Source organism: Calliopsis andreniformis, chromosome 6 (assembly GCF_051401765.1).
Source record: "Calliopsis andreniformis isolate RMS-2024a chromosome 6, iyCalAndr_principal, whole genome shotgun sequence".
Taxonomy (NCBI): domain Eukaryota; kingdom Metazoa; phylum Arthropoda; class Insecta; order Hymenoptera; family Andrenidae; genus Calliopsis; species Calliopsis andreniformis.
This window is the reverse complement of record NC_135067.1, coordinates 21,220,662-21,237,533: the sequence shown is the minus strand read 5'-3', so window position 1 is coordinate 21,237,533 and position 16,872 is coordinate 21,220,662. Positions and strand designations below refer to the sequence as shown.

The following is a 16,872-nucleotide window of genomic DNA, read 5'->3' as shown; positions in this document are numbered from 1 at the left end:
CGTCGCAGTGCCTCCGAGTTTCCAGCTTCGAAAACATAGGTTCTTCCTTGTACGCGGAGAAACGCTCCACGAAATAGGCTCGCGCTCGTTTTGAGATCGTTTGCGCGTGGACCAACGATGGTCGTGTCCGACACGCTGTTCGCAAATACAAAGCCAGGTAACGTAGTCGTGCTAAGCGGCTGAACACGCTGCGCTGCATTACAAATCGCGCGGAAACACGGCGCGCTCGCACGCCTGTGTACGCACGTACACCCACGCCCCCGTCGACTCGCCGCGAATGCACGCCCTGGCTCACCCTTCTCTCTCCGCTGCGCTTCTGTCCCTCTCTCGCCGCTTCTCGTATTCTCGTTCTTGCCAGCCACGGTTCCCTCTATTCGCCTCATCAGCAGCCTCTTCTAAACGCTCGCGGCAGCCACGACCCGCTCTTTCGATTCCACGTCCGTCTTCGTCCCACGGAATTCCCACTGACGCGACGCGACGCGACGACAACGCCGCGCTTCGATAATTGTTTCGCTCGGCGTGCCATTCTACCGTTAACGGGGATTCCTGACTTCCATGGGCATCTGTGGCCACGAACGGTTTCACAGACGGGGAGAAATTCAGGCGATACTGTATCTAACCATTGGCGATTTTTTACGACACTTTTGGGAGGAAACTTTGTACCTGGGAGTCGATCTGACCCAAGTCCACCTTTTTTGTTACTCTTTAAGGAGGGCAGAAGAACAAACGCGATCACCCATTTGAAATTGAACTTTAGAAAAAGGGAGTTGGGTTAGCCTGACTCTTAGACGCAGACCTGATAAGGGTGCAACGACGGCATACTCAAGATTTGAGAAATATAAACTGCGGACAAGTATACATTTGACGGTGACACACGAAAAAATGAGAGACATTACCCTTACACATCCATCATCCTCAGAGGGTTAAGAAACATTCCTTTTTCTGAAGACAGTTGCATCACACACTCTGATCTGACATTTTCGCTGAGAATCAGCAGGTACCCCATCTCGCCACCCATCACGAGGCCCCAAGATCCTGCCGCGATAGTTTAAATTCCGGACCGTCGAGATTCTAACAGCGTACACGATCCTACTGGTGATTTAATCGCGCGCGAGGCAGGCGCGAACAGCAACGGCGTGAAATTAGAGGCGCGAAAACAGAAACGGAAAGAGATACGCGAGCGTGTCGCGGAAGTTACAATGTCCAAAGGGTTCCCCGAGATTGAATTAGATCGGCGAGTCGATAGGCCAGAATTTGCGATAATGGGTCGTGAGATTTTATGGCGAGGCCGGGGGCGGGCGTCTCCTCTCGATAGCAGAAGGAGATCGTCTGACCGCGTACCGGGGGCCGAGCGTGTCTCGGTGTGTACGGGGTGAATAAGCAGTAAAATCAAGCGCGGAATGGTGCTCGTTTTCTGCATACTTTATGTCTCCCATGCCGCGGTAGCCCGCTAAGCATTTGCCGCGCGTTTCGAGCCTCCTCGAGGTATGCGCAAGTTTTAGATCGACCAAGCTCTGCTGTAGGTATGCTTCCTACTGGTTGCCTCTCGTCGGTAGACGTTTTTTTCGATCAACGCTCGTGCAACTTTGTGACTTTCGATTTTGAGCGAATTAGAACTCCTATATAATTGTACACAGTCTTCTTGTAGGGAAATTCATTTGTAGCTGCGTGGTGAAAATCAATTGAACTGTACAGAAGGCTATTACAAGATTTGCCTGGTAATCGTATTCAACCTATAATCTTTGTGAAACGCGACAACATTGACGGTCAACCAGAGAACCGTAATTAGGATTTTCAGTGATGGACCGTATGTAAGAGAATACCGTTCAATAGCACGCGCGCGTAGAGCGGACCGCCTGTGTCTGGCCAACTATTTGAAATCAATTATTGCTTATTAGTAGTGGCTCGGGTGTACGCACGCGTGACCACGCACGAACGAGTTTTTGTCGCGTCAAACGCGATTCTGACGCGTTCCCGTTCTCCCACCTGACACTTGTCGCGACACCGGATCGCTGCAAGTTACTTTGTTAGGAAGCGAACCTGTGCGATGAGAAATCTAAATTGTCATTCGCAATAAAGTGTCACGGAGCAGTGAAAGGCTCGATTAATCCTTTCGCCACGGCGATGCTATTCATTGACCTTCTTCCAAACTTTAATTTTTAAGAAAGTAGTTACTTTTAGAACGACTGACACCGAAATATCCCAGGCTATTACCAGAGACGCATCTCGCATGCCGGAGCTATACGATTGCTCTTCTACGACGGTCTAACAGCGAGCAATTAAATTAACGATATATACATCTAATTTAGTGTACTCTTTTGAGTAATTCAGGCATCCCAGGAAAGCCAGAAAAGTAACAAGTTTCGATTCGCATAAATTTTCGTGACTAAAACTGGTAAGACTCCCTTGTGTCTTTCTACTCCTCTCATAATTTAGCAACCTACGCAACTCGGTTCAATCGTCGTCGCCGAGGACCGCAGCGAGTATTTGGAACGTTCTCGCTTCTTGACTTCGGGGCTCGAATTCCTCGTGTCTCCTTGCCTCGTCTCCTCTTGTCGACGCGTCCCAAGAGTGCTAGAGCGCGTTTCTTTCCTCCCGCCTTCCTCTTGATACTCTTCTTGGCTCGCGCTGCCGCGATTCCCGACACGATTCGATCGGCTCCGAGCGCACAATAGTTTCTCTGACCCGAATCGAGCCAGCGATCGATGCGAGCGATACGCTGCCGAGGAAATTTTGTTAACAAGCAGCCGAAACACGTATCGCTCGGTCCTCGGCTCGTGATTCGCCCCAACACCGACCAGATAATTAAGTAGGACTCGTAGACGCTTTGCTAAAAATAGCGCTGGTTCGTCGGAAGATGGAATCGTCCGTGAATTTATCAGCGAAAGCGACGATAACGCGCGGAATTGGTGCGTCGAGCATTCAACAATGTTTTAATTAGTGTAAATGGCTTTACGAAAAAGCCATTTGAAGAGAAAGGTTTTGCGAATCACAATTATTTTCTGAGACCTTGAATATTTGTCGATGGTACCAGTGGAAGTTGAAAGCTCTTGAGAAGCTTCTTATCGATTCAGAAGAGAAATATGATAACGACAATACTGACAATGGGAATCAAAATTGAACGTGGTGATAAGACGAGGCGATCGAAAGCAAAGTCTCTCCAGTGAATTTATCTTCTTCTAGCGAGAAACCATTTACTAATATCAAAGTTCCAAAGTTAATTTAGAAAGTGATTTGAAATCTCTGACCGATAATATCTCTATACCCTCGAAAATGAATAGTCTAGACAGTATCTCTTGTTGCTTATCGAATAATATTTTGTATTATCTACATCTAGAAAGAAAAACCCACTCAGCTGCCATACATGACGAAATTAACGAAATATTCATGAAAGATTTGCGATGAAGCAACCTTTGATTGCGCAAGGCAAACACGCAGCTAGAGTCTAAGCTCGAAAGCGTCGACTTACTTTGTTTACTTGATAAGAAAATCACGGAGCACAGTGACGAGGTGGCCACCGTTGAGCCGAGTGTTCTCACACACGTGTGGAAGTGCTCTCTCTCGAGAGAGCGGTCAGTGTGCCGTAAGGGTGGAGTTTTAGAGCTCGAATTGAGAGCGCGAAGCGAGCAAGACCGACTCGTCTAGAATCCAAAGTGCGTTCTAGGCGACAGAGCACGGAATAACTGATGCAATTCGACCTAGAGAAAAGGGAGCACAAGGACTATACAACTATTTATCTTATCGTCGTCGTCGGTGCCGATAATACGTTTATGCATTATACTGAAAGCTACTCGAAGCCTCTGGACCGGCTCGATTGAAAACGCCGCTCGGCGTATCGAGGTTATTGAAAGCGCCTACCCCAATATCGATACCCTAACGAGCATCCACCGCGCTCGAGATCGATAAACAAGGCGTCAATCTTCTGACTCATCCCCCCGTAATCGCGTCATTTCACCAACACGACTCCTGTACCCGCTCCGGCATTCAACGGCGTAGCTCGTGAGTCGAAAATTTGCTAACATCCTCTGACCCTCGCAGCCCCTATTTGCAGAGTCGAATTTCACGATGGATATCAATACACAGCAGTACACACAGTTACGTTATACGATTGGTCGTAACGCGGTGTGGCATTATCTAGAGGTCGTGTTAGCTTTGACTATCGAGGAGAGAAAGGAATTCTGTCCACGAAATCCAGCCGAAGCGAGGCTCCTATTTATGAGAACGTGTGAAAGACTCACCGTGGCTTCTTCATGGCTAGTCGATCAGGCCAGCTCGGCGTGTCACGTGTCTCGGTCGTACGTCATCGGGACTGGTCTCATGGCATCCACGAATCGCGCGTCCAGAGAACACAAACACACACTCGTAACCGGCGCGTTGAATAGAAATTCGATCGAACACGAAAATTCCCTAGATCGTTTTCGCGCGAGTCACGTCGCTCGGCGCCCCCTTCTGTCTTCTCTCGCTCTATCGGACTCTCTGTCTCTCTGTCTCTCTGTCACATTATCCTCCGTTTCGGTCTTTCTCTCGTGTGGCAGCCGCCACGAAGGGACGTGCTGCACGGCAGGGAACGCGCGAGAAGGAAAACTCTGGCAACGTCGCCCCGCTCTCTCGCTCTCACACGGTCGCTCTCTCCGTTACGTGGTCGTCGATGCGCACCCCGTGCCTCCGTGCGCTTTTTCTCATTCTTCTTCCACTCGTTCGCGGCGCGTCTGCCCGTCCTCCTTCAATTTCCAGCTCCGAAACGGTCGCGCGTACGCGCACCTACACACGCGCGCGGGGACGCACGGCGTGCACGGGACCTGGACTCACACAACCGCGACGTGTGTGACTCGTCGCGCGCACCGTCCGAACGTTCGCCGCTCTCTCCCCTATTTTTTCGATCGCCACCGTCGCGCTAGCCGATCCTCGACGACTCGAAGACGACTCGAAGACGACTCGAAGACGATCCCGCGACGACCCTCCGAGGGCCCTTCGTTTCCTCTATCGGCACGCTTTCGTGTCACGAACTGCTGTATCGTTCTGTCACTCTGTCTCTCTCGAACTCGTGCCCCGTGTATGCAGCTCGTCTCTGTCCATCCAAGACAGAACACAGTCACGCCGTCCCTCTCTCACCCGCGGACACACTCGCTCACTCTCTGTCTACCCCTCTCCGAAGTGTTTTGTTTCTCGAGCGTCGTACACAGTTCTCCTCAACACTTGTCCAAAACCGAATCGACACTTCTCTAACGAGGGACACGTTAGCGATTTTGACGCGCGCGACTCGTCTCGCGCACCCTTAAATATTCCACCATGTTTCGGTATCACCTTCGGAGCTACTCTCACTTGCTGGCGGTGGCGGAAGCCATATTGCGATCGCTGTTCGTGACACCGCCAGAGCGCCAATCGGTGGACGCTCGGGGGGGACAGCGCGCACGCCGATTGGTCGAGCGCACCTGTTACACTGTCGCCATCTGCCGGGAGGTTTCAGCACCGAGGCCTCTCACCTTACTTATCGACAATTGCGAACCACGAGGGTCGGGGACGTTCGTCTGATAAAGCTTCATTCAAATTCGATCCTTCGGTTGCTTGATAAGATAACGAAATGTGGTTAAACGAGGCTTTCATTTTCGCGGTATGGATCGCCTTTCACTGTTACGTAAATTTTAAGGGGAACTATTTGACGTTTGTTTTTGATGGTAGTACTGTCGTTTATGTGTAGCTATTTCCTTTAACTTTATCGTTGTTTTTTTCCAATTGCTTTTACGTAACAAATAAGCACTGTAGTTGTACCAGTATTGGTAGAGCAGGCAGTAAATCCTCTTTGTAGTAAATAATTTTACACCATGAGGGCTTTTAATTTGATTTAAATAGTTCACTTTTTTATGCTATTACTTTTAATGCGCATGCTATAAACAGTGCAAAGATTAATAGAAATGAGATGTGATACGCTCATTAATTTATAGCTTCAACGTTTCGTTATACAATTGTTCGGCAATGGTACGAAGCGAATTTGGTGTAGCAACAAAAAGTGTCGTTGCATAGAGTAATGAATGTTAATCGGTACTGTTTCATAACCATTACTTAATTATGCAGATATTTAAATATATGACTTCGTATCGCATCGAACTGCTGGATTTGTCAATGTAAATAGTCGCTATTTATCTCTTTGAACAGTTTATCGCATAAAAAGTCAGGAGGAAATTTCATTTTTCCGCTACCCTTTGTTGCAAAAACACTGCTGTGCTTTCGCAAATGATATTGGTCGATAAGGTTTCATTCATTAATTTCCAGAGGTCAGGCTATTAACGAACAGCAAACCGTGGCATATCCTTGTGCGCAGAGCAGCAAAATCCTGATTACTTCTGACCACACAGGAAACACTTTGTAACCGCATAAGAACAGAAAAACAGGAAACGCTGACATTTAGTCCTGTTTCTCGACGGAAAGTAGATACATATCAACAAGGCAAGAACGTCGAAAATTAGTAGAAGAGACTACAAAAAATGGAAGTCCTATAAGTAATTAATCTTCAGCTATTCTGCTATTTAATGGTACTCATAATAAGAGGAACAAGGAAGTTGTGACATAATCAAAATCGTCAATGCTAACCATAGTTGTCGTGATTATGTACCAATACTCCAACAACCTTCAATTACAAAACCTCCAGAATTCTTCATTTGGTGATCGTTAATTAAATTGTGCAACAAGTTTGAGTAATAACTACATGTTACCAGATTTATCGAAGTCATCGATTAAGGTTATCAGCATCAGAACTGAATGTTTCTCCGTCCATCTCTCCACGATCATTTGTATACAAATATTCATGACCCTATTTGACCCTCCTACGGCCAAAGAGCAACAACGCTCAAAGCTGCTTAAGAAGATCTCACGCCTCGATATCTCGACTTTGTCCACCCCTTTTAGCGAAGAAATAAAAAAGGGGGAGTAACGGGGAGGATTATGCAAATGAAATTGGCAGAACCTTTGCACCAAGCGGTGACTTACTAATTTACAGGGCTGGCCTTGTCTCGATCGAGATATCACAAGCTCATTTCGCGACTTCGATTAGACAAGGTGAAACAGCTGTTTGATTAAGGCGACGCTAAGTCGCTTTTAAATTTCGTGAACGCGGGGGAGCAGAGTTACCAGGGAAACACCAGGGCCAAGACACAATTTCTTCGTTCGACGCCTCTGAACGAACGTCGACGATCGCGTAACGTTCGACGGTGGAGCAAATCCGTGTCAGGCTCGCGTAGAAATCGTGGCTCGCGAGCGTACCAGCCATCGAATCGATCATCGAGGATTTACGACCTCGTGGCGTCAAACACCAACCAACTTTCCCCATTTTGCTGGTCTATGGTAACAGACTTGAGACACACATGCGCGAATGGGTATGCAACAAGTCTACGCTACTTTGCTGCATCTTACCCCAGCCTCCGCAGAGGGAGGCTTTTTCAGCGCCGAGCACGTGAGACCGACGCCCCCTCTCCGAGTGCCAATTACTTATAATAGCTGGATTAATTCGGTAACGAGATCGAGGGATATCGGAACACGCAACAAGTCCACCATGCTTTGCTTCATCGTGGCTACAAGTCGACTTTGTGCTCCACGAGCACTCTACAATTTCTTATTTCAAAGAAAGGGAACAAATGTAGACGACAACTCGGCGTGCAACTGTCTTAAGTGGAAGTGGAATTAGGTTCGTCCAATTGACCCAGTAAAGGGATCAAAAAGTATAAAAGAGTACGTGTACAAAAGGCAGTGCAACAAGTCTAAGTTACTTTGCTTCAATTTAGCTAGATCCTGAGTAGAAAAATTCCTCCAACGATTGTCCCGATGGAAAATGGAATTACATTCTCTTGGTTAACCCAGCAAAGGGAGCTGGGGATGCCAAGGGACAAATACACAAAAGAACGTGCAACAAGTATATGCTACTTTGCCTCGTCTTCCAAATTCTGAATCAGAAAATTCCGTCGAGTTACTTAGAAGAGTATCCACGATTGGCGTTACATTCTTTTGGCTAGCCAAATAGCAAAACCTAGAGAGATATAAGAACGTGCAACAAGTTTCTGCTGCTTTGTTTCGTTCCACGCAAAAATTCAGCTTCTATCTAGGATATTTGAACCCATCTGGTTTGAAGGGACCGAGAAGATCTAAAAATGTAAATGCAGCAACTGGTCCAAACTCCTGAAACGTTGATCCGAGCAGAATTTGTCTGGATAGTTAGACAGGATCAAGAGACACTGGAACGTACGCAGAAAAGGACGTGCAACAAGTCCTTGTCAATGGCCTCTTTCGGACGTTCCTCTTTCGACGGTGCTACGTCACCAGTGACGCACGACTTCCGCCACGTCACGCGGAAGCGCCGCCCATCACCGTCATCACTCCTTTCAGTCCTTCCAGCCTCTCCAACTACGCACACGCTTCTACGAAAGCTCGACTTTGACTTCCACTATTCACGTGGGAAACTCTCAATCTCTGCTTCTTCAATTTCTCCTCCAGCTCAAAGTGTTCTCCCCGCGATTAACCCTCATTTATACGTCACAATTACTCTCTCATAACCCTCTACCGCAACGGGTTAATTGCCGTGCAACGATTAATTTATTACATCCACTAGCATGTAATTTCCATTATTATAAAGCAAGCAGCAATCGTTTCGTCGAGACGCGCTCAACGACGCGGCAGAACAGCTCGCCTCTCCGTCAGGCATCGATCCATTGTCAGCCGTCACGCGGCTGTCTCGGTTTAAAGAGCTCGAGGAGGAAGAGCCGGTGGAACTCGACCTCTCATTGAGGAAAGCTACCTGAATCGCTTTAAAGACTCTCGTCAGGCCGTCAGCCGGGACGACGAGTGGCCTGCTTTTTCGGCAACGAGAAAAATCAATGTCGACAGGGAACCTCTCGTCGGTGTCGCGCTTAATCCCAGAACATCGATAACCTTCCATCGAGTTACCTTGACTCTGTACCAAGGGTGCACGAGTTTCGGTTCGGCCTGGACTATCGATCGATTCTCGGACGAATCAATCGACTCCCAGACCCTATTCTCTCCGAAGATAAAGGAAAAGCTCGAAGAACCAAGACGATCGACATTTCGGAACCTTGTGTCGCTGGATAAGCAACCAAGTTGAACGGAGGAGTAGAGGGAGCGCGGGGTCGGGGCAGAGGGTGGGTGCAAACGAGAGGCTGTTTCTAAACTCGTCGGAGCGACCGGTGTGCCACGACTCGACCAGGCAAAGGGATGACGAGCGCGAAAAAGAAAGAACAGCGGGACGGAAACAGAGACGGAAAGAAAGAGAGGAAGGAGGGAGGGATAGAGCGAGTCCCTCTCTATTGATTTCCTGCCGAGGGTGGGCCAACCAAGGGAGGATTAGGTATCGGCTCTCTCGTTGCCGCTTTCTCTCTCCGTCTCCCTTCCCACCGCCCCCTCTTTCCTCTTTTTCCCTCTTCCGTTACTTCTGCGGTAATTCGGCGAGCACCTGGCTGAGAGCGACAGAGAGGCAAGGGCAGAGGGGGAGAGAGGGGAGAGAGGGGAGAGAGACGGGCGACAGTGGTGGAAGAAAGAGGGGGAAAAGTATGAAAGAAGGAGGCCGAAAAAGGAAGCGACTATCCGTATCCCGCTCGACTACGACTTCTCGCGTCGCTCTCATCCCTTCTCTATCGCTCTGTCCCTCTTCGACTAGGTCCCCTGTCCTAGTCGCTTTTCTCTGTTTCCTTCACGCTCTGTACGCGTGTACAGTCTGTCGACGACTTTGTGGTGGTAAACAGAGTAATGCAACGTGGTATACTGGGTGAAGAAAATGTAGCAACCGTGAAAGTAATGGAGAGGGCACTTGAACGACAATTTAGGAGGTCTGTGTCGCATTCTTCATAGATTATAGATTCTGAAGGGCCTACTAGAGGACACTCGTGGATCCTTGACTTCTCAACTTTTTTTACCACTAGTGGATTACCTAATGCGCTGGGTAAACGTGTCCAAGGCCAAATTCTCCCTACCTTGCCGTGCAGACTTTCCCCTCATCGCCTTTTCTTCAAGGTTTTACCTATCGAATTCTACAATATCGTACAAAAATGTCTACTTTCCCTCATTGCCTCTTTCCACGGAACTGGCAGTAACAATACACAGAACGGGGGCATAACCTTGCACACGAAGTAGTTCTCTAGCACAATTCTCCAACTTTACCAAAGGTTCTAGATCCCACTCAAAGTGGGAAAACGTTTTGCTTCTATACCACGTTAAGGAGTAAAATAGCCTTCAGGTGCTTAACACTTTGCGTAGGTATACACCCAAGTATAGGAAGTATTATTTACGAACGTTTATACCTATAATAACAATAAAAATGTGTGTGAGGACAGTTTAGCTTACGAGCCGCGGACGACACCGACCCCCATTCACTTTGTCCTATTTTGGGGTGCATCAGAAGAGGTCGTTACGTTCGTTCCACCCAGTACTGCGTGTCAAAGTGGTGGAACCGCGGCGGTAGTAGTGACCGTTTCGATGTTGCAGTCAGCAACGATGATAACGGAATGGCGAGTGACGCAACACAGGCGAACCCGATGGTAGCGACGACGATAGGTTCGCCTGTGATAGCGACACCGCGTCACGCGGCGGGGTAGGAGCGGTTATCGGTGTTGGTGTCGCGAGCGCAGCCCCTACCGTCGCGACGGCGTCAGTGCCGGGTGGTGGTGGTGGTGATAGTAGAAGTAGTAACGCGCTAGTATCGCCGCTGCTGGTAGTAGTACACTTGCGTACAAGCGACGTGACGTCAGAATCCGAGCAACGTAACCCGTGAATCCGCGCCTCCTCCGCTCCCTCCCCCGCGCCAGCCACCCTAACCGCCAACTCTCCCTCGCGCGGCCAGATACTATCGATATTACTCGACTACGCGTAACGGACAAATTAATGGAGCGACCTCGTCAAGGGGCTGGGGGCGCGTAACGCTCGCTAAACCGTGATTTCTTCGGGATCTCGAGGACGGTGTCAAAGATGTCGGAATTCGAGGGGATCTCCAGAAAGCCTCCGGCACACAGACGATTCATATCGCTTCGATGGCTCGAGCGTTTTTCACTCGGTAAAAATGGAGTGGGAATTCTTCTTACCTTTTTGTAACCGGGGTGGAGTGCAGACACTGTTAGATCGTAAAACGTCAAGTGTTTCGTGTTGCTTCGACAATTCGATGCATGGATATAACGGATATTTATATGAATTGGTAATAAGATAACAAATGAGATGCGTTGAACGAGATAATGAATTATGTTGTTACATCATTTATTAAAATAAATTACGAAGATTGTATATTTAATTTCACCTGACAAATTGTATTATCTCTTCGAAGCATTTAATAAAAACATGCACAGTCCACTTTTCATGTGAATATATTATATTTATGCAATAAATTATCGCAATTTCTGTTAATACACGTACACGAGGGAATATTACCGTTACATTTATAATAAATATTGTACAGAGAAGTTATCCGAATACACCCTTATCTATGAACTACTGTACCTTACGATGTTTCAACATTTCATTGAAGGATGGAGTTAAATCAAAGCTAACAGATATGGATTTTACTACTACATCGCGTAATCCAGCAAACAATTCCTATCAGCACCTTAGATTTCATCGGCACACGCTGCTACTTTCCATTGGACTCACCCCGAGGTGCGCGATAAATCACTGCCTATATTACCGCACTAATTGCGAGTATTACTAAACAAATAAATACCCGACCCGATTATCATTCACGTTTAAAACGACAGCGGTGCTCGCGCGAGTCCGATCGAGATTACCTAGATCTTCGCTGTCGATTAGATGGGTCGATGAATGCATTACTTCACGAGCATTAATTCTCCAACTGGCGTCGAGTCCTGCAACAATCCTACCTGTAATTTTGCTCGGTAGAAATGATCGCGATATAAAAGACTCGGGCAGAAATATCTCGAGATCGACTCGAAATGTATTTTCTAGCGGCAAAGTGACTCCGACCATAATTCACCAACGTCTATTTTCCGTTCTATCACCTACCGCCTTCCGCCAACCTAGATATCGCTCGATATTAATGGACCGAGCGTGGCGAACCAGTTGACGCCGGAGCTACAAGTTATCAGAGATTACTGCGATTAGCCAGCGCCGTGCCGGTTACCTCCGATATGACTATCCGCCGTCATTATTTCTGAACGAAGCGAATTAGTTTGTCGCCCACGGGCAAGCTGCTTATGGCGTATCGATACGCCCCATCAATGAAACGTAATTGTATTTGCTGTATCGCGTGGAAGAGTAAACGTCTTAGCTGAAATCTATATTCATTTTCCCACGATTAATCGATTGTTTTTTCTCAATTAATTTATTGGTTCTACCATGCTTCTCATTTATTTTAAGGAATCGACCCTGCGCATATGTGCTACTTGTTAAGAAGAAGAGTGACGTTGCCAGTCTGCTTGGCTTTACAAATTTTTATGGTCCATGTCGCGAGCCAAGTCAGCTGGTGGTGACAGGAGGCTTTTACTAGATTCGTGCAGAACAGTACAGAATAATATGTACACAAATATGTAGAGAATAGTGTAGAATTTGTAAATTCGAAGAGGCTTCGGAAGATTGATACTTAAAATATTTGAAAGCATTGACATATCTATTTAGAACAATTCTATAATAAGTGAGATATCATTATCTAAGTAAGCGATTGTTTTTTGTACAGTACACACACTACGGTCAGCAGAAAGGTAAGGCGAAGTTACAATTAACCTTGTCGATAGAGCAAGACCACAACGGTGAGAAAAGTGGACAAGCTGGAGCGCCGCAGGGGAGCTACACGCGGAGCTTCGGGCAAATATTACGTTTCATTTGCAATTAATGGGGTGTATTTGTTGGCGATACTCGGCCGCGTACATCCCTCGGCTACGCGTGCCAAGGGGGCGCGTTTATCGATTCAATAAAGTACGGCCAACAATGCCGCGGCGCCATGTGCGATCTAACGCGATCGTGCGTTACACGATCGCCCCATTTAGTATGATTTATCGAGGATACCGCGAATTACGCGGCTTAACCGCGAGACGACGACGCCCAGCAATCCACGCGGGGAACCTTCCCTCTGGTCGAGATCGAACGATACTGAACACGAAAACGACTCAGAGGAGCTGTTACTTCTTGACCGTGGAACTTCCATCCGCGGGATTCAATTTAATCTCCGGGCTGCAGCGGGGCCACGATACACTTTAACGCTCCGAGTCGACCGATCTGTCGATAAATCTTTGATACTGGTTTACTGCCGCCGCCGAAGCAATCCCAGATGCGTAGAAACCAATTAAAGGCGCTGCATCGGCCACCTCGGCCGGAACCACGGCCATGAATTTATGAAGCGTGCACTTGCGGTTTGCACGCTCGTTTCACGTCCTCTGCGCGTTCTAACGCTTCCCGCGCGTACTCTGCCACCGAGGTGGACAGTCTGAGAGGCCAGCGCGCCAAGGATGCAACGAATCGCTTCGTCCAATGCACTCGCCGCGAGATCCCTCGTCGAGCTCGACTTTCAACGATCTTATCGAGCCCCAACCGGAACAGGGTCACGCACAGATGCGCAAAACGAATCAAGAGGGTCGCGATAATGCACCGACAGCGTCGAAACTGCACATTGATTTAGGTCTACCAGCCCTCCCCTAGCCCGCTGACAGTGAGTCATAGTTCTCTGCCGACGAGTGCGATTCTTTGCGAACCACCGCAGCGTAGTTTTATCGACTATTTGCTTGCTATATCAGCCGATTGATAGGAGTAGAAGGAATTCAGGATAATATGAATACAATGCGACGTTTAGAATCAGATCTGAAGCTAGAATATCGAAGACTCTTTTCTTTCCTCTGTAGCAGAATTTAAAAAAACGAGAATTCATTATACCGAGACCATAGGAACAGATTGATTCGAATAAAGTCGCTCTTGAAATGATAGCTCATTGAAAGTCCGTGTTCGTCGGGACGAGCGTGCTGGAGATTCAGCAGTCCCGATAATAGTAGCACCGGCTGGCTCAAAGCGTTAACAAGAAATCACTCCCCACTTAAAGCTCGGAGAAGGCCCAAAAAGAGAATGAAGCGACTGGAGCCTCTTAAAAATTGAGGTTGCACAGCGACCCTTTCTCGAGCGGTCGACGCAGAAGAGGACGGGCTGAAAGAAGAAAAAGAAGCAACGTCTTTGTCGCTTGAACGGTGGGATGACCCCACGCATACGAGACATTCTGCCTCCCGATGAGTATGTGGGTCGAGAAATACCGCGCACGCTAAATATATATCGGGTGCACACACGCGCCTATCTTTCGCGCGTATCGAAACGTTCCCGCGAGACAGAACACGGTGGACAAACGAGGCTCCTCTCGTCTCTAAGCTGGTTTACCTTCCACGCGCTAGGGGAAATAAAGAAAATCCAGTCTCTTGTTTCCTCGACGTGTCAACGTCAGAGGCCAACGTTGATCGGTGTTGACGGGTCGTACCCGATTGGAGACACAAGATATTTATGATAAAAAGCTTGTTCTCCTAGTACAGGAATGTGTACTATTTCTAGAGTAAAGAGATAACTCTTTTGCAGGATGCACTGCCTTTGTCTTCTCCCTTTTCCAGAGATTTAAACGAGAAAGCCCTGGGCGAAGACTGGCAACTCTCGTCCTAGAGGCAAAGAGATTTTCGTGTCACTCACGGTGACCGTTTAATCCAGCTGCTTTCTCTCGCACAGAGAAACAAGCCAAGGAACAACTCTACCGCAGAGGAATCGATTCGTCAATCTGTCGTGGCCGGGACCTTTGCTCTCGATGGCGGGATGCGCGTTATTTACGTGCCTACCGAAAATCTCAGGGGCTTCCAGGAAAAGAAGCGACAGGATGTTTCAGCGTGCCTACGTTCCCCTACCCTCACACAGGTTTAAAACAACGCTATGGCCACCGAGCTTGATAGGTTTCGGGCGTGAATGTTCCTCCAGAGAATAGCAACCATTAGGAGTGGTAGAGGCGTCACTATTTAATCATACGGACCAAAGGATTAATTAAAGACCTCAAGAAAGAAACACAGTAGAGCACAAGAACGGAATAGATAGAATGTCTACGAGAGAATGATCATTTGTAGACTCCTAAATCGAAGGCAGCAGCGTGCAAGTGTAGTGGAAGAAGCGTGGAAGCAGCGTGGAATGCGATGCCCCAAACGACCGACCGAACGACTCGAAAACTCGCTGCTGGCTGGCCTTAGCGTTCGACGGTCCTTTCTCGTTTGTTTACAGCAGAGTTTACCGACAGCTGGTAACTGACCTCGCTTAAACGCGCCGCCAAAGAAGAGCCCACAAAGGCGACCTTTTGCGTCATGCAATTCTGAGCAGGTGATCGGAACGAAAGTCGAGTCTACAAATTTCGGTTCTTAATCGAAGGATTATAAATTGCGTCGACTCGAGAGGAATCTCAGGACTGGAGTAAAAGGAGGCAGGAATGCTGGCCTCGCGGATTGTTTCGGAGCAAAGCAGAGCTCCCGCGGACACGCGCGGCTATAAGCAGATGCGAAAAAGAGCAAGTGGAAGACGTGAAATATAAGTATCTCTTTCACCGTGGTGTTCTGCCACGGAGGATGAAGGTTCACGGCGGAATTATAAACAGCCGAAGGTCGAAGTTACTGCAAAAACAAATTACACTGGCTTCGCGGACGAGAACGTTTACTTGCAAAATGTCGGGGAAAAGTAAACTAATATAGTTCCTCTTTCTCGAAACGAGGGTTATAAAAGCGGACGAATTAAACGCGTAATTAGGATGACGACCGTTACTAATTCTGGCGCTTTATGCAAACTCGTTTGTTGAAAGTAGATACATTGTGACGAGACTTGTACAGTGTTCGGTGTTGATAAGATTCTTGCAACAAGCTTCAAACTATCGGATGCAGTCTGGGTGGTTTAACCGCAGCTATAATAAACCTATCTCCCCCCAAAAATATTCTTTTTTAATTAAATCCAGAATGTTGTTCCAAAGAAGAACGCATCTCGTAAGTATTTCTAGGTAAAATACAGCTCCTATCATAACAAGAATTGGCCACCACTGGAATTGACATTTCATAAAATGCTGACTTCTCTCCTTTCGTTGCAGAATCGAATAAACTTTCGCAATTTGTCCAAGTCCTTCGATCACTTTGGACTCACGGCCGTGTGTTTCAATTCACGAGCCGAGTTCGTCCAAGGCGCAGGTTCACTGGCCAGGCCACTTGTCGCCTTGAAGCCAATCGCGCCTCGTGTCCTATTCGCATTCCCTTTGTAACACGGCCCGGCCGAACGTCTGATAATTCAATGACGCGTCCTCCATTTACGTCAGGCCGATTTTCTCCTAATTACTCTGTCGCTGTTGCGTCGTTCCACCTCAAAGCTGGGCAACCGGGGACGAGCAGCGCCAAGTTTCCAAGTGGACCGCTTCAAAATACTCTTCGCTAGTGGTGCAACACGCCCGCGAGTACTCGCAGCCGCTGAACCGCGTGCAAGTACACTCGCGAAATCGCTTTGCTCGCAGCCCGCTGGAAACTTTCACTCGGCTAACCGACGTAAACAAAGCGAGCCAGCGAGCATGGCTCTGCGTCGATCGGGTCTGTTCGATTATTTATTTCGAGCGACCTGGGGCGAAGGTGTGGGCTGCTGGAGGATGAGTTTGGATATGAAGGGAAACGTCAGATGAAGAAAACGATCCTCAATTCTTGATGGACTGTTACCACTAGGAGCACCGTTATCGCTGTGGAATTTAAGGTACAGATATAATAGATATCTTTGAACAGTCAGTTTATGTAGTTAGCTTAGTCTTGTCAGTAAAGCAGGTAGCGAGAAGAAAAGAAACGAAAGGAGCACCGATCAGGATAATGACAAGTCGAAATCCAGAAAATATATACTATGGAACGTGTTCCT

The 16,872-nt window shown here is 47.8% G+C and overlaps 1 protein-coding gene across 3 annotated transcripts in view; it reads right to left on the bottom strand.

Annotated features, from left to right (window-relative positions):
- The window catches only part of Lilli (AF4/FMR2 family member lilliputian), a 139,580-nt gene that overhangs the window by 103,895 nt on the left and 18,813 nt on the right, over nt 1–16,872 (bottom strand). Inside the window, exon 1 of one of the 3 annotated variants that reach the window (XM_076381526.1) lies at nt 4,239–4,843. The exons of the other annotated variants lie outside the window; for them this stretch is intronic. Coding sequence (XP_076237641.1) covers nt 4,239–4,252 — 14 coding nt within the window. The 5' untranslated portion in view covers nt 4,253–4,843. Of the gene's footprint in view, nt 1–4,238; nt 4,844–16,872 lie in introns of those variants that run through there. 3 annotated transcript variants of the gene reach the window in all.